General features: G+C 42.5%; 1 protein-coding gene across 3 annotated transcripts; it reads left to right on the top strand.

The window, feature by feature from the left end:
• Positions 1 to 2,560: 2,560 nt before the first annotated feature.
• On the top strand, positions 2,561 to 16,277 carry MOSPD1 (motile sperm domain containing 1). Of its 3 annotated transcripts, none has more exons than XM_053990308.1 (7): positions 2,561 to 2,659; positions 8,008 to 8,264; positions 8,448 to 8,523; positions 11,241 to 11,467; positions 13,408 to 13,569; positions 14,153 to 14,256; positions 15,940 to 16,277. In XM_053990308.1, the coding sequence occupies exons 2-6, from the start codon at positions 8,111 to 8,113 to the stop codon at positions 14,230 to 14,232; spliced, it is 699 nt and encodes a 232-aa protein (XP_053846283.1). In that variant the 5' UTR covers positions 2,561 to 2,659; positions 8,008 to 8,110; the 3' UTR covers positions 14,233 to 14,256; positions 15,940 to 16,277. The 3 variants fall into 3 exon arrangements, with proteins under 3 accessions (XP_053846283.1, XP_053846282.1, XP_053846284.1); XM_053990307.1 differs by lacking the exon at positions 2,561 to 2,659 and adding an exon at positions 2,946 to 3,033; XM_053990309.1 differs by lacking the exons at positions 2,561 to 2,659; positions 14,153 to 14,256 and adding an exon at positions 2,946 to 3,033.
• Positions 16,278 to 19,633: the final 3,356 nt, after the last annotated feature.

Here is a 19,633-nt window from a genome sequence, read left to right as displayed (position 1 = left end):
CTGCCACATTGTGCCATGGAGAAGGGAACTGACAAAAAAAACCCCAAAACATCACATTAAGAATATTAATTAATAAGGATTAAATGCATTATGAGCTATAGGTAAGATTCAGGTATATAAAGTGTTTAGCTCCCTCCTATCTGCTCTCTTGTTGTTTTCACATCAGATCTTGTAAACATACAATTTAATCCATGTGACTTCTTCAGACTGAGGATTCATTAAAGGAGGTCCCTCATGAAGTGTTTGCAGTCAGCCTCTGCAACTGCACAGTGCCAGTGTTCCAGGCCCACTGGGCTAGTGGTGAATACAGAACCCAAACATGGTACCCTCTGTTACAAATGCTACACCATGTCCTTATGCCATGACAGATACAGTGGAATATTTTGCTAATCAAGTGTGCAAAATTACAGAAATCAGGCATAATGCTGTGTTTCTCACAACTTAGGTAAATCTTTTCCATGATAAATGGGTTGTGAATCTCCCATATGAAGTATTTAAACAGATGGATAATCACCACAGCAACCAAAACCACCAAAGAGTCCTTCAGGAGCATTTCATCTCTGCACACCCCACTGTCAGGTTTCATGCTATAAGGAGGCAGTATTTCAGAAGACTAGCCAATGCTTTTAGGTAACTCACAGCAGTTTCTAAGGTAGGTAAAAAAACAGAGGACCAATTATAAGCTGCAGGAACCGCATTTTTTTTACACCTTGGTTCACACTTAAGGTGACCTGACAAACTTGTTGCAGATTCTTTGCTGCATCTGATGTCTCTGCTCCTTTGCATTTGTATTTCTGTTGTCTTCTTTGTCTGCATTTTCTCCTCTCATCGTTTCCCTGCTCTACCAGCATCATAACAAGGAATGTAGCCTCAGTGTCCCTCTAATCGCAGAAATAATTGATTATTTGGGCAGAATAAAGCAGCCCAAAAAGGAGAAGGCAAAAGAACCAATGACCTAACGATAAAGGAGAGAACTTGGCACAGATCTGAGATACTCCTGGTTACTGCCACACCAGGCAGCAGTCTCCAATGCCCCCGAGCAGCCGGCACTGAGCACCCCGCACTCACCCTCTCCGTGGTTTTGCACCCCGGGGGCAGCGCGGCACGGCAAGAGCAGCGGGACGGGGCCAAGCCAGGCTCGGTGCGTGCCCCAAACCAAACATCTCTGGGATGTTTCAGTGCTGGTTCAACAGCCATGGCACACCTGTACCTTTGGGAATGGCAGGGATGGCAGGGACCCTCCCAAGGGCACGTTACTGCCCCATCGCCGGGGACGCGGCTTTGCGCTCTCCGAGGCACCAGCAGCAAGGACAGGACACACCGAGTCCTGCTCGCACTCGTACAAACTTTCTCATTTAACTGGAGTCAACACAGGGCTTTTAAAAATCACAAAACAGCCTGGACTCCAGCTGCACTGATCGATGGGTGGGAGAGGAAGGAGACCAGCTGCATTCCTGATTTTCAACAGGTGGATGCAAACCTTATCAAACGTGACAGCAAAAACTTAGAGAGGCAGACATAACACCTGCCTTTAGAAAGTCTGAACTTTCTTTGTAAATGAACTGGATGAACTGGAAAATACCAATTTGTCCAATTAACGTGCTTTTAAGTCTAGCCATTTGAAATTACGTTTTCATTTGATCAGTCTGTTTGTTATTAATTTGAATATCTCTGAAGCATGTTTATGTCTGCTGCTTCTTCTGAGACAGGTTTACAAAATGAGGAATACCCTCCACTGGATTAATACTCAAGAAAATCATAATAATTTTCTGAAATCCTGAAAGGCTGAAGTCTGATAATCTTTTTAAAAACAAGAATTCCAGTTACTTTTTAAACATGTAAAAATCTGAACTGATTTACACTCATCAAGAAACAAAATATTTTGCCAGTTTTCACTGCACAGATTTTCAGAAATTCTGACAAGATTATAATTTCTCTATATAATAATTTAACAATATTATGTAATTTGTGTCTGTAAGACTGAACTTAATGAACCATTATATCTGCAGAAAAATGTGGGTGCTAATACAGCTTGCCTAAGTTGGAAAATATACTTTTTAGAATTTATTTAATGTCTTCCATGATTTTAAATATGTTACTTCCTGTTCTGGATTGTTTCATGATGTTGTTGTGAAACACTCATGGCTGCTGTGTTTATTTCACCACGGATGTGTGTTCATTTCACCGAGGGGTAAAGCTTGGTAATGGGTAAAAGATTTTGCAATCCTGTACTGGGTGGCTCAATATAAACCTTAATTATCCACCTGACTTGCAACAAAAACATTTTGCTGTACTAAAGATCTTGAAGTTTGGGATGATACTGGGTGGTGATTACACACGGATTTGTTTGTATTATACAAAGGGGAAGTTGGGGAAAAAAAACCAAGGGAAAATGATGTAGTGGATAATGCATAGTACGAGTTGAAATCCACAAACAGCCTAACTGAATGAAAGCACATTAAGTAAATAAGAGGAATAAAGAACAAAGGTAACAGCATGGAAGTGTTTACAGGGATAGCGTGTCCCATTTAAGCCGTGCTGCTGGGTGAGCAGGCGGTCACGCCCGATGTTCGGCTCTCTAACACTTCTGTTCTGGTCCAGCCCGGGGGTGACGCTCGCCGACCCTTCCAGCGGGGACCTGCCCGCGACGGGCATCGAGGTGAGCGGGGAGAGGGGCAGGAACCCTCCCGGGACGGCGCCAGACCTCGGGAACCGTGGGGTGAGCTGCAGCATTATTAAAAACACCTCCCCGCAGGTGAGAGGCGCCGGGCCGGCCGCACAAGCCCCGCTGCCCGGGGAGCCGGCGGTGCCGCGGGGTGCCGGGCGGTGCCAGCAGCGCCCAACGCCGCCGTACCGAGCCCGCCGCAGCCGGGCGCGCCGGGGCAGCCCCGACATGGCGGCGGGGGCGGGCGGCGGGCGGGGCGGTGACGCGGCGGCGGCGGCGGCCGGTCGGTCCCAGCAGCCCCAGCGCTGCCCGCAGTGACGGGCGGACAAAGGGGCGCCGCGCCAGCCCGCACCAGCGGCCCCGGGCGGGTGAGTCGGGGCGGGGGGCGGCAGCGGGCACGGGGCGGGCGAGCGGAGCGACACCCGCGGCCCGGCCTGGCCCGCCCCGGGCCCCGCGGCCCCGCGGGCCGGGCCTCCCGCCCTGCCCTCCGCAGGCCCTGCGGGAGCGCGGCGCGGCCGGGACGGGGAGCGGGGCGGCGGCCGCGCTCCGAGGCCCCGGCCTGGCGCCGCTTCCCCGCGGGGCCGGGGCTCGCTCCGGGCGGTGCGGGGCCGGCGGTCGCTCCGAGGGGCGGCGGTGCGGGGCCGGGGCTCGCTGCGGGCCGGGCCGGGGGCAGTGCGGCGGGGCCGGGCCGGCTGCGGGAGGCGCCGTTATCGCGCAGCTGCCTCAGCCCGTATCGCTGCTGCTCCTCGTTGGAGAACAAAGAGGATCAATTAAGAGTGTGCAATTACCGCCGTGCCCTGCCGGCAGTAGGCACGGCTCGGAACGCCTTTCCTCCCGTCGCTCTGCCGGGGAGGAGTGCTCCCCTCTGTTAATCCGAGGCGGTTTGGGGCCATGCAGCGCTAATGAGCACAACACACGTTTAAAAATCAGCCAGTTTAGTGCATTAAACACAAACTTAAAGTGGGGAAATAGAGACTAAAGCACATGTGCCCTTGAATGTCTTCTCTGCGATCCTTGCGAGCCTGTAGCAGAATGGATCAGAAGCAACGCACAGCTGTTGCTTAGTTTTTCACTGCTTTTCATGCCTCTTAGTTGTATTTGAATACTTCCTTTTGTTAGTCACCTTTTCAGCATTTAAAACAATAATGTGGTCCTAATAAATTTTGCTGTCAGTGTCAGCATGATTTATGCGTGTGGTCATCCATGCTAATAGTTAATGCTCCGAGACTATTTCATTTTGCAGCATCCTGGAGACAGTGACTGGTGACATTTCTCATCATCCTGTGAAGGGGTAAAGAGTAGCAGTTTTGCAAAGTATCAGAGCAGTTCTGCGGGTTCAGAGGGGACCTTCCGCCTACTGAAATACTTTGTAGAATGTGTGTGCCTTCATAGATCAGCAAATTGAGGTGAGGTTAACCAACTTGCTCAAGGTCACGGAGTGTCAGTGACAGAGTTAGCAATAATGGAATCCAGCCATCCTGGCTGCTGGCTCTCTGCTCTCATCATTGGGTGACGCTCCCAAGTAATTGCAGGTAGTTTAAACATTGGTTTGCGTAAGTGCACACCGAGGCCTTCAAAACATTTTGGAGAAACAAAATGTTTATGGTGTGCTTCAGATCCCATGCTGCATTTGTATGTAGCTTAAAGTGATTTCTCAGCTTGGCATTGGAGGGAATTTTGAAGAAGACTTTGTGGTTTATTTAGTAAATATGTGCTCAAAAACCATCAGTTTTACTGAGTATAAAGTGTAGAAAGACTTGTGTAGATTTAGAAGGTAGATCATGAGATGTAACAAAAGTAGATTACACTGTAATTAGGCAACTTTTAAAGCAGCAGTGTGAAAGCATGACTGTAAAGAGGTTTTCTTGTGAATGAAGTGTTTACCCGATGACATTCTGTAGAGTTATTTGCAGTTATTATGAAGAAAAACAACCAACAAATGCACTGGGAAGCCATGGTGATGAGGCTGTTGGAAGTTAAAATGGGAACAAAAAAAGTTCCTCAGTTGATTTATTTATTCAACAGATACTTGTTAAGTAAAAACGAATCACAATGGATGTTATTTCTGACCCTGGAGAGAAGTTACGTTTTGCTTTGCGTTTTTCTTTGTCAAGTTAAATTTATGAAGAAAGGGATTTCAAAGGAAATGCTGGCAGATCTGTGCTATTGTGACACCAGCAGTATATATTTAGTAACTTCACGGAGGAAAGATCCCTATTGTGCTGAAAAAATACCAGTGACAATTGTTTGTCAGGACTTCAAAGGGTGCTGGGAAGTGAGCTGGCATTGTTCAGGTGTTGCACGCTGGCCCTGGTGAGTGTTACCTGTGACAGATCCCTGCTCCTGTGGGAATTCCATCCTGGGAGAAGCCCATCTGTGCAGTGCAGATCACAGGCCTGAGACCACAGATCCTGGGTTAGGACAGATTTGCTCGTGCTTAGCTTTATGTTCTGCAAGTAATTGTGGTGACTGTTGACCACAAAATTTAGTGGTTGTGGTGCAGTGGAGATGCAGAAGAGCAGCAGCTGAGTTTCTGTTCATGAATTGTCTGGGGTACGTGACCTTATTCTGAGCTGCTGTGGGGTTAATCTGGGCAAAGAAGTTGTGGTGATACAAACTTCCTCTGTAAAAGTGTTGTCAGTTTCTCGTTGATGGGAAAGATGTGCTGTTCTCAAGAGTGTCAATACCAAACCATTGCATCTCCCTGTCATATGTGTGGTTTATCCATCAGTCTTTGGGAACAGTGCTTTCACTGCTGTCGCTTGGTGAGATGTCCCAGCAAGGTGACTTCTAAGCTAAAATTGTTGTCTTGGAAAGGATGCTGGTTGCTTGTTTAGGAATACAGAAATTTATACCCTGAATGACACTGCTGTGTCAGCAAATGTGTCTACTATAGGCCTGCCAGACGTTGCTTTTGCAAGTTGGGGCAGTAGCTCCTCATCCAGCCAAGTTAAATAGGAAAAGGAAGCAATAATGGGATATTCTTTTTTAAGATTGGTGGCTTTCCGCATGCAGGTTGTGGAATCTTGAGAGCTTTGCACACCGTTTTCCACAGATGTGTAGCAAAAATGAGCCTGTTGGTAGGTGTAGTGATCCATACCTCCACTGGTACTGAGAATCGTGGGGTTTTGGACACTGAACACTTGCCACAGACTGAGCTGAAGAAGCTGAAGATGTGGGATGGAGCCAGGAATTGGAATGAAACATGAGCAGTGTTTAAATAAAAAACTAAAGCATCAAAATAATACTGATTATTATAAATAATACTTGAAAATTTTATTACACATAGTTGTGTAATTACACATTATTTATTATTTTATTACACATTAAGTTGTGTAGCAGTAGCTTGCTGTTGGTTTAATGGTAGCTTAAGACATTTATTTGAAAAAAAACCCCTTTGTTAATGTCAAAATGTCAAAATTTGCCTGTATTTCTGTTACACGTGATGTGCAGAGTGTAGATAGATATGAGAGCCAAAGAGTCCACCATATTCTACTGCATTGAGCTAACTTTGGTAAAAGAAATTTAAATAAATAATTCTTAATCTTCTGCCTATGACAAGCATCAAAAGGTATTTTGTATTCCTGTGTGCTGGCAGTTTTTCCACAGTAGCTTTTCTTATAGTCTTAATATGTTTGACTGGAACAATGAAACTCACTTTGCCATAGTGCATTAAGTTTTTGAAGAAATAATACTTACACTTGCTGTACAAAGTCATTCCAGAGTTTGTTGATTCTTCTGAAACAAAAGGGATTCACCATAATTCCAAGAAGCAATCAGAGCCCAAATTGCCACTTAGAGAGCCATTTCTTTTTCTAGACTCTTCTTAATAAGGTAACAGAACATCAGCTTGGAACACTGTCATTGGGGATTTGTTTTCAGAATATTATTAGTAGCATTTCAGTGAAGTGGAAACAAACCTGTGCTCTGAAAAGGAACTGGATCATGGGGAAAGACATTCCAGTGAGATCCATGAATTTGAATTCTAAAGGGATAATTTGCTATTTTAATAACTAAATAAATAAAATTAAAGGCTTAGTTTGTGAATAAGAATCAGAACCTGTAAATCTGATGGCATGACAGATATACTTTTGTAAACACATGAACGTGTGTCATGTTTCAAGTATGGAATATGTATCTGGTGCTTGGAGATGTGATCATCATGTGTTTAGAATGCAGAAACAAGCATTGGTTTTTGATTGTTCATAACGTTTAGGCTATTTCCTGCTAGAAATTTCAGAAGCTAAATTCTTTAAGGTGTAACTATCCAGTGTATTGAGCTTGAGAACAGGTAAAATGTACCTTATTTTAAAAAGCTTTATGGGAAGTGGAAATTACATCTAGTGAGTCAGTAGGAACTTTTTGTTGTTTCAATATTTTTTGCTATAAAGTTAGACCTCAAAGGACACCTTCAGTTTGATAAGTAATCCATAGAAGCTGCAGTAAAATACGACCTTCTTTGGGGGAGCAGAAAGACTTTGTTCTCTCTGTCATGTGTTAAGTCAGTGGTATGTGTGCTGAAGAGTCTGGCCTTAATTTTATTTTATGAATTACATTTGGGATTGTTTCTTGCTTGGGTCATTGGTTCTGCTTTTAGTTCTGGAATGTCACTCAAAATAAAACAGAACTGTGGGGGGTGGCAGAGGGAGAATTGTGATGATTGTACTTTGGTTAGAGGTAGTGGTGTTAGAAAATCTGTCATCTCTTATCTGTTTGCTGTTACTCATCCCAGGCATTTTCCCATTCATTACCTGTAACATACACAGTTGGAACAGGGAGTTTGGTTTAAACGAGACATGAAGGTGTTCCCCATTCCTTTGTTCTGAATCCCTGGGATTTGACATACCTGGGTGCCTAGGTGAGAAGATTCCTAACTTGTCATACCTCATCCAGGGAGGTCATCCCCACGGAAAGGTTCCTGCCCAAACAGTGACTCCTGCTGCCTCAGTGTCCTTGCATTTCCTCATTTCTGCCCTCGTGTTTCTGATGTGTTGCTGTCCTGAGGCAAGGATGGGATTTCTTTCTGCTGTCATTGTTTGGCTTGTGCTGCAAAGACCCAGCATAAGCAGCCCTAGTCATGGACTGGGCCCCCAAATGCTGCCATGATACACTGGAGAGGTGCTTATCCCTTTATTTTGTAGCAGTTTATTAAATAGATGGAAGCGCAGTGCAAGTATTTTTTCTATTTCAGTATTTTTGAAGGAACATAAGTAGAGGTAGATTCATAATCAAGCATCGTGTTTTATATTTTTGCCTATTTGTTAACTGACTCAGTTTAGTATAGACTTATGGAAATAATCTTCTTGCCTTTTCTCTTTTTTTTTCCCATTTTTTTCCTTTAGAATTGCCAAAATGCTTTGGAATTCTTAAACGATTCAAAAGCTGAAGTCTCTGAGGATACAAAAGCATAAGAACACAAGAAGCAGCAAGGAGGATTCAGTGCCAATGCAGCAACAAAAAAGACAGCCAGAGTTAGTGGAAGGAAATCTTCCTGTTTTTGTTTTTCCTACAGAACTTATATTTTATGCAGATGACCAGTCAACACACAAGCAGGTGTTGACTCTATATAACCCCTATGAGTTTGCCTTAAAATTCAAAGGTGGGTTTCTTAGGTTAAGTTCTATTTAAGGGCTAGTTGATGATCTTGAACAGTCCAATTATAATTCATGTAACAAATCGTATCTATGACAAAACCAAACTCGTCTCTCTACGTGTGTCTGTTGATGAAGCTGGTGATGTATTAGTGCATGATTTGTTACCACTCCTGTCCTTTTCCTTGCAGTTCTTTGTACAACTCCAAATAAATATGCGGTGGTGGATGCTACTGGTGCAGTGAAGCCTCAGTGCTGTGTTGATATGTAAGTAGGAGTTGGTTGGGGTTTTTCCTAATATATAACATTTTATTACCTTAATTTCTTTTATTACTTAAGAGGTTGTAAATGACAGCATGCATGTTATAATACGTAAGTTGGATAAAGATATGTTTTCCTAATCTCCTGTATACTTGTCGTTCTGATTTTTGCTGTTCTTTCCCTCTAGAGCAGAGGTATTATAATATTGGAGATATGTTCTTCTTTAATTTTGCCTTTGGGCATAAATAAAATGCCAGTAAATACATCTTGTAATGTAGCTTGTAAACCAGGAGCGAGAGTAATATGAGCCTTCTCTGAGCACCTTTTTTTTAGAAATAACAAGAAAACCAAACCCCCAGGGCTGAGATCTGTTTGCAGATTGGCAAAATGGAAATGTATGCAGTTCTACTGAGCACATTTTCCTGGGCCATGTTAATAAAGGTAGTTTTGCCTACCTTTCACCCTGACCACCCATCTCATTCTCAGATCTCTGTGTCTGCCCTTCCTCTCTCCTGTCAGGTGTCAGCCCAGTAACTCAGAACAGAAGGAGGCTGCTTAAGTGACCACAGTAATGTACAGGGTCTGTAGGCTGCTGAAAGCTGAAACAGAGTAGGTGTATAAGCTAAAATAGACCAACTCTTTTTATCTTCTATTTGCCACATTATTTCTGTGCTGATGTACAGATACAACTGAAGAAAATCTGAAGTACCTAAAAGAGCAGACTGAACTTTTTGAATAGACTTTTTCCAAACTATAAAACATCACCTGGAATCTCTGGCTAACAAATGCCCATATACAAAACCCCTTTGTCAGATAAATAATAACTGTTCTTGGGGAATGGCTTTTTATTCCTATAGACTGTTTTCCCTAGGTGCAATTTGAAAAATTCCAAGGACTCACCAAATAGAAAAGAAGCTTAGAACATGGAAGGTTTCAGTAAGCAGGGGCAACAATGCTAAAAATGGAACTAAACAGGTCAGAATATACCAGTGTACCAGTGAGCTCTTTCATTCTTCAGAAGACATTTACACAAGTTTGATTACATTTGGTTAAACAAATGTGTTTTATTAAATAAAGGAAAATAAGACAGACATATGTTCCAAGGGGATTTTTTTGTGCAGCAAAACCCCCCCATCCCATTCCAGTGGTTGCTGTCTAAGGACACTGTTTACTGCTAGGATGTGAGCAGTACTATGCAAGTGTGGCCATTTGCCAGATAAACAGATATTCTACAGAGCTTCTAATTATGCAATGATCTCTAAAAAGAAACAGGAGAATGTATCTGTTTATAAGGGTCTGCAGAAAATATCTCCTTGCTTGGCAGCAGATACATGTTCTCCTAGCACAGTGTTATGTAAAGATTCTGTTTAGGTTGGTAGTTGGTACCATGGTACTAGGAGTAGGAACACCAATTTAAAAAGAAGAGTTAAAGGAAGAAATCAGACTTGATCTGCTGTGTTGATATGCTAAGAGCTGTATGAATTAGGGTTGTGGGGGGAAAAAGCCTTTTGTTTTAGTGAAGGCAGTTGCCCAGCCAACACTCCACTTGCTGAAAGCCTGTCATAGGCACTCTCCTTTGCCTCTGAAGTGACGTAAAACATCACTGCAGCCTCTTGCTGAGGGGATGACTTGGTCTCTGTTTCTGTGTTGAATAGTCTATTCAAACCAGATACCAGTTGCAAGCACTGGCTACGTGCTAATGCTTGTAGATATCTTGATGTGATATAGTTCCTTTAAATAAGGACTGAAAAACAAAGATCCATTTCTTGCAGCATTTTAATGTGTATAGTATCACAAACATTGGTTTCTTGAAGCAATTTTAAGACTACTATTCTGAGTTGCTAAGGGTACAGTAATTTTTTTTTCCCCTCATGAGATGGCATCCTTCTTCTTTGTACATATGTTCTTCAGATCAGCTGCTGTTATCTTGGAAACTTAGAATAATCTATCACCAAAAAAAATCTGGAAAAATAGTTTAAATCCTTATTTACCTAAGAGCTGATACAATTTCAAAACCTAAATGTTGTAGCTTTTCAATGGTAGATATGTATTCTCATGATGAATCACAAATGCAGAGAGGAGGCAGTTGAGCACAGCACTGCTCAGAGGTCTGTTTTGCTGTTGATCAGTGCTATTTTAAAGTTGTGCTTTTTATAGGTTCCAAACATGCTCTCAGTGGTGGGTTTCTGATTTTGAAAATCCCTAACTGACTCTTGTCTATACAGGGAATGAGTTTTGCTTCTGAGAAAGTAGAATTGTAAAACTTTGAGCCTGGTTTCCTCAAGAAGCTGGAGTGTTGATTGCCAGGCACCTGTCCAACTCCTTTCCTTCCCTGGCTGCTCCAGTCCCATCAATACTTTTTAAAATCACTGGCCAGCATCACACAACATGAGGAGGAAGGATCTTTCAGATAACTGATGTTTCATCAATTGGCAGCTGGGCCTCAGACTGAGGCAAAGATGGGCTTGGGATAAAAACTTAACTGTTCTGTGTGGCCAGGAGCATTAATATTTGGGAATTAAAGCAAACATAAGGAGGGGAGAGAGGAGGTAAGATCAAGTCTGCAAGAACATTGAGTGGTGGAGGAGGAAATGGAGGTCTGGATTATTCCAGTTTAAATGGAGGAGGGGGAGCAGAGAGCAGACTTTGTGATGTAGGATATAATTCCACAACAGACGTGCTTCTTAGTAGTTCATCTGTTTGAAAATGCTGTTTTTCTGCAGTGTGATTCGTCACAGAGACGTTCGGGCTTCTTACTATGGTGTCATAGATAAATTCCGTCTCCAAGTGTCTGAGCAGAGCCAGAGGAAAGCGTTAGGGAAAAAGGAGATTATTGCTACTCTGCTTCCATCTGCAAAGGAACAACAACAACAAAAGGAAGAGGAGGAAAAACGAATAAAAGAACACCTGGCTGAAAGTGTCTTTTTTGAGCAGACTTTGTGTCAACCAGGTAGCTGAAATCTTTTTCCCCTCCTATGTTCTGAATCAGTTTTGCATAGCTCATGTGACTAGACTGAAAAACATTTTTTAAATATAAACAGGAATACATATTAAAATAATGCATTTTACTTACCTGTAAGACTGCTATCTTTATCACTTGAGGATGACAGTATACAAGAACCCAAACTGTGGCTATTTTGTTTATACTGCCTCGATCAATCAAGACCCTTTGCTGCCCTGTGTTTGCATGTCACACCTTGGAGAGTGCATCCACTGTTCCTCTGGAGCAGGAGTTCTCATACAGACAATGGGAATTTATCTGTGAAAGGATGCTAGTTATTTTTTTTCCCTTGGACTCTTTCAAAACATATGCCCCTTCTGAGTTTGTTCCAAACCCTTAATCCCCCATTTCCTGATGAGCAGGAAATATTGCCAGAACATCTTCTAAAGTGCTCCTTGTTCTGTGCCCTGTCCTTTGTCTGTCCCACAAGAACAGAAGAGCACAGTTGGTGGCTGAAAACTCTGCGTGTTTCATACACACAGTGAGGAAGTGAATCAACAGTCTTGAAAACCTGGGCCAGACAGTTAAATTAAGGGATAGGCTATAAAGTGTCAAGTTGTACCTGAAATGAATCTAAACTGATTCTTGATGGTCTACATTCTTCTTACTTTTATTGATTTATACTGAAATGTTCTTGTCACTATTATATTTTTCAGGACAACAAAAACCAATTCCAGAAAATAGATGAACCTCCTTGAGAGTATTCATGTTGTTAAAATGAATGTTTCACTATTTATACTGAGTTTGTTGGCTGGTGATACACTTTTTATTTAAAAACCCCTCATAATAGATATTAGTAGGATACACAGTTAAAGCAAACCTACAAAGGTCTCTGGGCTCACAGAACAAAATGTTTCTGTGATAGCTGATCCAGGACAGAGGGCCTGAGCCATCCTGAACAATCTGATACTGGTCTTATTCCAAGTGCTGTTCCTCTGCTTAAAAACCTCATTGACTACAGTATATTGCAGTAAAAGAAAAAGCAGTAAACAAAGAAACTGCAGTTTTGCATGCAACCTGGAAATAAGGGATTTATGGAATTAAAATAGAGCACATACTGCTAGTCAGTGAGGATAGGAGAAGTTGATAAAAACATTGGCTCTTTTCCAATGGGTCTTAAGGATTTGGTTAGGGGTATTCAGCTGACATGTTAACAGCTCTTTTCAAACATGACACAGTGGGCCTTTGAGTAGGTTCCAGCTGTTAAAGTGCAGGACAGCAAAGACTATGAAGGACTCTTTACTGTCTGTGGTTTGCATTTCCTTATTCTGATAATACTGAACTGTCAGAGTGGTTCACTCTCACAGTTTTTAAAGTAAGATCCAAATTTTACTGATTTGTGGCATCTAAACTGACTGGCTCAGGTGTAGGCCTTGAATGCTGTAAAGAATGAAGGGGAGCTCATCTAGCCCAAGAAGCTGTGCTCCTGCTGCAGGCAGGTTTTGTTCAGGAGGTGTGAGCAGTTACCTGCCTGTGCAGGTCTTTTGGGTGCTCTAACTGATTGATTACTGATCACTGAAGGAACATATCAAGGAATAGAGACAGGATGCACAGGAAAACCTCAAGCATTGCTGAGACATACAGCTGTCCTGAGTGTGTATATATAGCAACTGGGCCTGGCAGGCTCTGTTCCTCCAGAAGGGAGTGGTTTGGGAAGTCATGTGAAAACAAGTTCCAGCATCAGAACAGGGAGCAGCCTCCTCCACTGCAGAATGCAGAAGGTTTAGAAGAGTGGGTTTAAGAGTTGTGTTCCACCCCCTGCAAACTCCAGAGCAAAAAGGAAAATTGAGGATATTTCAGCTCCCATGTACTGCAGACATTTTTGCAGAATATTCAATGTTTATATTATTTAGATCTTTCTTACAGTTGGTGCTGCCTTGCTTTTTCAGAAAACAGAACTGCCTCGTCGGGACCTAGTTTACTCACAGTCTTCCTTGGAGTGGTGTGTGTCGCAGCACTAATGCTACCTACATTGGGGGAAATGGAATCCCTGGTGCCTCTCTACCTCCACTTAAGTGTGAATCAAAAGTTAGTAGCTGCTTATGTTTTAGGTAAGTACTTTGGATTTTATAAACGTTTTCCTGCAAAATCTGTGAGTTTGGAAAACTTCACCTGTGTTTGCCAGTGGCCTCAGGAAACTGGATGGAAACAAAGCACCACATTAGGTTTTGTTTTGCAACTCAGCTTACATCTTAATTTGTAGCTATGGTAATAGCAGGGTAAATTAGTTATTGTAAGTGTTTTAGACCAGATTTGAGTTGATACCTATTGCACACAGGCCCCTACATGCTAATTTCAGCTTTATTTGATGATGGGCCAGCAACAGTCATCTGCCAACACACCTGAACCGAATGTGCTGTTTCTTCCCCTTGCATTGCAATAGTTACTCTATTGCAGAATGTAGAATGTGTTACTGTATTTCTCTCTCCAGCCCCCTGTGAGCTGTTTTTTAAGGGCTGATTCTCAGTAGCTGTTTAATAAGCAGTTGATATGTGTAGCAGTAAGTTGTTGTACCCCTCTCTGAGACCACTACCATCCACAGTTCTTCCTGATTTGTAACTTGCTCCTGCATTAGCTAGCATAGATGAGTTGCACATTTCATTTGTTATGACTATTTCTCTATAACTATTTCAGATTTGAAGAACAGTCACACTAAACTCAATTCTCCTCTCCCACTAACTGGCAGAAATGAGGATTTAAAGGAAAAGAGCTAGGCAGCTCCAGACTGATAGCTAGAGGTGAGGTAGCCATGGGGAAAGGTGCAAGTTCTTGATGGTTCATGCACACTCTGCTGACTCACAAAAGTCCACCTGCTGAAGTGGTTTGAAATCTCACTCATGGCTCTTTGCCCAAGCTGATGCTGATGGATTCTCAGATCAGAACCTTGCAGTAATCCTCACTTTGTTTTAATCTCTGCTTTTGAAAATTACTCCAGGTTCTGCTGGTGTCAGCTACAGTTTTAAGCCTTTTGACTCTCTACATTTGCAAGAACTGAACCTGTTTCTAGATTCCCTATGAAGTTTTGCCTTCTTTGCTGGCAGTGCTTTTAGTGTTCATGGACAGATTATTTTGTGTACAACTCTTGCTCATGTAAAAAGTCAATTGCTCTTGAGAAGTTGAAACCACTTTTTTCCACAAGGAAGTACAACTGGATTGTGGAGTATTTAATTGGAAAGGGTTGTTATCTACACCAACAGGACTATATGATATTTGAGAAGTATTTGATTTACAGAAATGAGTTAAGCCCTTTATTGTCTGCAAGTCCCTGCACAAGTGGTGCAGGCTGTTCTCCAGAAGCCTCTGCTGTTCTTCTGCCATGATGGAATTGATCCAAGCTAAGGATCCAGCAGCTGTGGGAGCACTGATTGTCTGAACCAATACAGACCTTAATAAACAGCTGAGCTGTAGCTCCCCTTTTAGGGATAAATTGCTGATCTAATGGAAGGCAGTGTTGCAGCTCTGTTCTGTTGTGCTTCTGCCTTCACCATCTTCATAAAGTAGCCAAGTTCCATCAGTATGGAGTGGCAGGAGATAATCTCAGAAACATCTTTATCCATGGTGAGATCTGTAGGCTTTAGCTGAGCTTTCTGCAGTAAAAGGCTGTTACAGTGCCATCATCTGAGCCTGCAGGAAAGTGAGACTGTTCAAGAACTGATTAATTGTTATTTTGATGTTACATAAGGCTGGAATTCAGGGAGCCCCTATGTTCTTCCATCTACCTCACCTTGTGCTATATAACCCATGGCTAAGAACTGCAGATTTGCACTTTTTCCTGTATCAGCATATAATTAAAATAAACTTTTCAGTGTTTCATGAGTAGGTTTATTAGCCCCTATTTCCTGTTTTCATCTGGTTTTAATTGTTTTTAACCTCTATCAGAACAGTCCTTTTTTCCCTCCCTCTTTAAAGGTCACAACAAAGAATCTGTTGAAAGCTCCCTCTGCAAACTGACAAGGAAGCTTAACATCTTTGTCTAAAACTGGTCTTTGATCAGTTATTATTCACAGAGCAGAAAAAAGCCTTGGAGCCTTCAACTGATCTGCCTTACTGATGATTCAGCATTTGAATGACACTGCCCAAAACTGGCCCCCATGAGGAATGAGGTTTGGGTGCTAGTGTTACACTTACCCAAGTCAAAAGTTCAACGTTAAGATTTTCCAGTAGAGAGATCAGTAATTGTTTGGAGTATTTCTGTCTCGTTGACATTCAATTATTAGATGCACCACGCATCAGCGTTGATTTTTGACTATGTCAAAATTTGGAGTGATACTTGTAATATTTAAGTGTGTATATAAATGCATTCTGCATGTATTTATGTACTTCTACCATATTTTCTGGCCTGTGACAGAGTAAACTCTTTATTTTAAATGTTTTATTTTGAGTGAAGTAGAAGTGTTTAGTTCTTAATTTTTGTCTTTCAGGTCTCATCACCATGGTTATTTTGAGAACATGAGCAATGAGTTCATAGGATGTCAAACACCTTACTGTATATTCACATCATGAATGTGGACTGCCTTTTACTCCCATTTGGCTCATTAAGATGCTAGCAAAACTGTTCAGTGATTTAAGATACCTTCAGAAGTGTAATATATTTTAACTGTGTATAATAAATGAAAGACTCAAAGCACTTTGCGGTGCTTCTGTAACAGACAGCTATGAAATGTTCAGTGATACCTGTGAAAATAATTTGAAAAAACTTTTATATCTATGCCTACTGTAAAAAATCCTTATTAAAACAACATTTGTTATTTTTAGTCTATGTTCACATCAGTGCGTGATCACTATAAAAGCAAACTGTCTTCTGTAAAAACGCTCATTTGGTTTGTGGTTGTACCTGCTGAGGCTGGCACATAACACTTCTGTATATACCTACCAGAGGGGTGAGAGTCGTGACTGATCATTGAAGAAAATGAAAAATTCCCTCAGTGGAACTATGAAATAAACCATGAATTTTAGGTGAAGAAGTAATTCTCAAATTTCTTACTTCATCATTACCAATATATCGTTGAGTGCTCATTTTCTTACCTGGGGAAATAATTTCTTGCAACAGTCATTTTGTACCGCAATTATTAGACAATAAAAACAAGTTCTGTAATCAGATCCTTCATTTCTTAGGGATGCATGGAAGTGGCATTAATGGAAGCTGAACTCGTACTAATACAAAATTAATCGTTTTCTCTATTTTAGAGACCAAACTAAGTGAAATAGCAAAGGCATTTCTCTACATCCTTCCCCCTACAGCTACCACAGGAACTTCTTTTCTATCAGAAACTCCTGCTTAAATGCCAGTTTCATATTTGAGGTGAACATTAATCTTGTTTCATACAACAAGTATTTCCCTTTATTTGACATTTCATTGTCGAGATGTTAATTCTAAAAGGGCAGCTATTACTGCGTTGGATTCATACAGACAAATCTTTGTTTGTAAGAAGTCTATAGAGTATGCTCTGATATGAATAATAAAGTTTGGAAATCAAACCTTCTTTCCCCCTGCATGTTTTGGGTCACTTTTCTGCTTACGCATGGAAATGCCAAGAAACCATGCAAAAAACTGTTTCTTAAAAAAAAAAAAAAAAAAAATAGGAGAAAGAGAAGTTGAAAAAAGTTGTTAACCACTACCTTTTTTCTTTTACAATGCTACTCCAGTTTGATTCTTGGAAGAACTGGGATTGTGTTATCCATTGATCAGCATAAGATGATAAAGTCAAACATTAACATTCACTAAGAAAAAAACCAAAAAAGGTTCCCAGCTGGTTTAGAAGGCTGTGTGCCAGAGCCTGCTGCAGGCACTGCACTTCCCTCCAATGCTGAGCTCATGGCTGGGTCAGTGTTTTCCTGCCACTGCAGGGCTCTGTTCTTGTAGCTTCACTGTTCCTTAGTACCTACACTGTGAATTCTGATTTTCACCAGGTGGTTTAACCTGCTGCTGCCTGGGGAAAAGTGAGGGAATGGAGCGGAAGTGGGGAGATAAAAGTACCCTGTGATACCTTATCTTAGCACCCAACAGCCAGGCTAAACATTTTGTTGTGCCCAAGCTGATTAAAAAAAACCAACACAAACCCTTTTTTTCCTGGCATTCTGGTCATGGACAGGGATCATGTTTTGCCAGGCAGGTGCAGAAATGCAGAAGTGACAATCTCACCTGTAGGAACCCAGAGTCACTGAGTGACTGTACCCAGGTCTGCCACCTGCAGCTGCCTCAGTCCTGCAGGACAGCGTGTGCATGGGGAGGGGAGGTCACAGCACACAGATGCCAGCAGTTTTCAAGGAATCTGAAGAGAAATGATTGGTTTAACCTTGACCAAAGAAATCAGGAACAAAAAGTTATTGTCAACCAAAAAAGACTAAAAACATTGGACCACTTCTTTGTCAAGGCAATGGATGAGCAATACACAGGAAAAAAAAAAGATTAAATGCACAGAGTAACTCAGCAGATGTAGATAAAACTGGTGCTTGGGTGAAATAAGGATGACAAGTGTGAATTCTGACTTCTTTCTCCTTCAGGGAGGTTGCAGCACACTGCAGAATCACAGATTTATCCCAGTTATGAAAGCAAGACCTGGGGACTGTTTCAGTTCAGCACTGAGGGAGAACATATCAAATTATGTTACAACATAGTCATAGCAGGGCACCAGTAAAATGTTACCAGGTGGATACACAAGATTTTGAAGATATTTCCTGATTTTATGTATATTTAATGTGCATGCACATACCTCCAAGTACTTACATACTGGAGTTTCAGATAACACTGAACACCTTTGGAAATAAGACCCGAGACACTGAATATACCTCTTGGAAACACCAGGAAAACCAGTTAAGTGTTCACGTCATTTCCCATTCCTGACTCCTAACACAAACAAACAGTCGTTTCCTTGCAATGGGCAAGTGTTTTCAGCAGACAGTTGGGAGGGCTTTGAGATCATCCAGCAGAAACAATCCTGGTGTTTACCCACACTTGCCACGGCACGGATTCCTCAGAGGAGCCGTGCTGGCAGCAGGAAGCGGGAAGGCTTTGGGGAGCGTCACTCCCAGAGGCTTGGTACATGATCTTCTCCAGGTGTCTGCACTTGTCTGGATCAGAAAATCCCGAGGTGATCGTGTTTCTGTGGAGGAGTGAATCACAGAGCGCTTGAAACTTCAGTAGAGCCGGTGCACTGTTGCAGAGCTCCAGGGACAGGAGGGGCTGCCAGGGAATCAGTTAATTGCAGCAGCCGATAATGGAGCCCCAGGGAGCGGGGCCACCACCTGGAAACAAAGCAGCCCCTGCAAAGGGAAAAGCTGAGCTGCTGCTGCTGCCCTGTCTCAAGACATGGCCCAGGAAGACAATGGGATGTTGCTGTTGGATGGGAACAGTCACTGCTCCTCTTGAAACAGCTCCACAGGGATGTTTGCAGCAGCTCCAAGAGGAGCCCATGCAGAGAAATCCTGCAATCAGCTAATTAAGCCAATCATATGTTATTTCATCTTATGCTAATATGTACCAGTATCTGATGACCAACAAGCCTAAACTGGAAAGAGGCTGCCAAATAGGTTTGGCAATAAATCATTGTATTTTAGTCCTTATTTGTCAATGTACACTTAAGATACCTGGCTTTCCTTAAAACAGCTTTCCTTATAAATGCCAGGTTCCATTGCCCCTTTCCTTTGTCAGGAGCGTGAATCTCACACTTCAAACTTACACTCAGGGCAACATCAAATTTAAGGATCAGGTCTTTAAAAAGCTTTTGTACAGGAGGCCTTAAAAAACCCCCAAACCTTGAATCATCTCTGGCAGGTGGGGTTTGAGTTGCTGGGCTGGAGCAGCTCGGGTGCTTTGCCCTCTGACCTTGCATGAGCCCCCCTGGGCAGAGAGAAGAGAAGGGAACACACTGTCCTACAAAGTATGCAGGGCTGAGCAGTGCTGCTGCTGACCCTCCTGCCAGCTGTGTGCCGACAGAGGGGCCAAGTGGCCGTGGAAAACAGGTTCCCTCCTGTGTCCCTGGGACATGGGGCACTCACCTGCCTGCTGCAGTGTAGGGAAGGCACCATCTCTCACTAGAGCTGGAGGAGAAACAGCCAAAGTTAACAGTGCTGGAGTCTCTTTCCTGCAGGCATAATGTGCTGCCTGAGGAAATT

Source organism: Vidua macroura, chromosome 14 (assembly GCF_024509145.1).
Source record: "Vidua macroura isolate BioBank_ID:100142 chromosome 14, ASM2450914v1, whole genome shotgun sequence".
NCBI classification, from domain to species: domain Eukaryota; kingdom Metazoa; phylum Chordata; class Aves; order Passeriformes; family Viduidae; genus Vidua; species Vidua macroura.
Note: the sequence above shows the minus strand (reverse complement) of the source record. Positions and strands in the feature narration are given on the sequence as shown.

What these genes read in the sequence shown, in the direction of transcription:
- MOSPD1 (XM_053990308.1), top strand. Translation starts at nt 8,111, where the DNA reads ATGCAGCAACAAAAAAGACAGCCAGAGTTAGTGGAAGGAAATCTTCCT. An exon ending in GTTTGCCTTAAAATTCAAAG is followed by an intron (nt 8,265 to 8,447) that starts GTGGGTTTCTTA and finishes TTTTCCTTGCAG; the next exon opens with TTCTTTGTACAACTCCAAAT. An exon ending in GCAGACTTTGTGTCAACCAG is followed by an intron (nt 11,468 to 13,407) that starts GTAGCTGAAATC and finishes TTGCTTTTTCAG; the next exon opens with AAAACAGAACTGCCTCGTCG.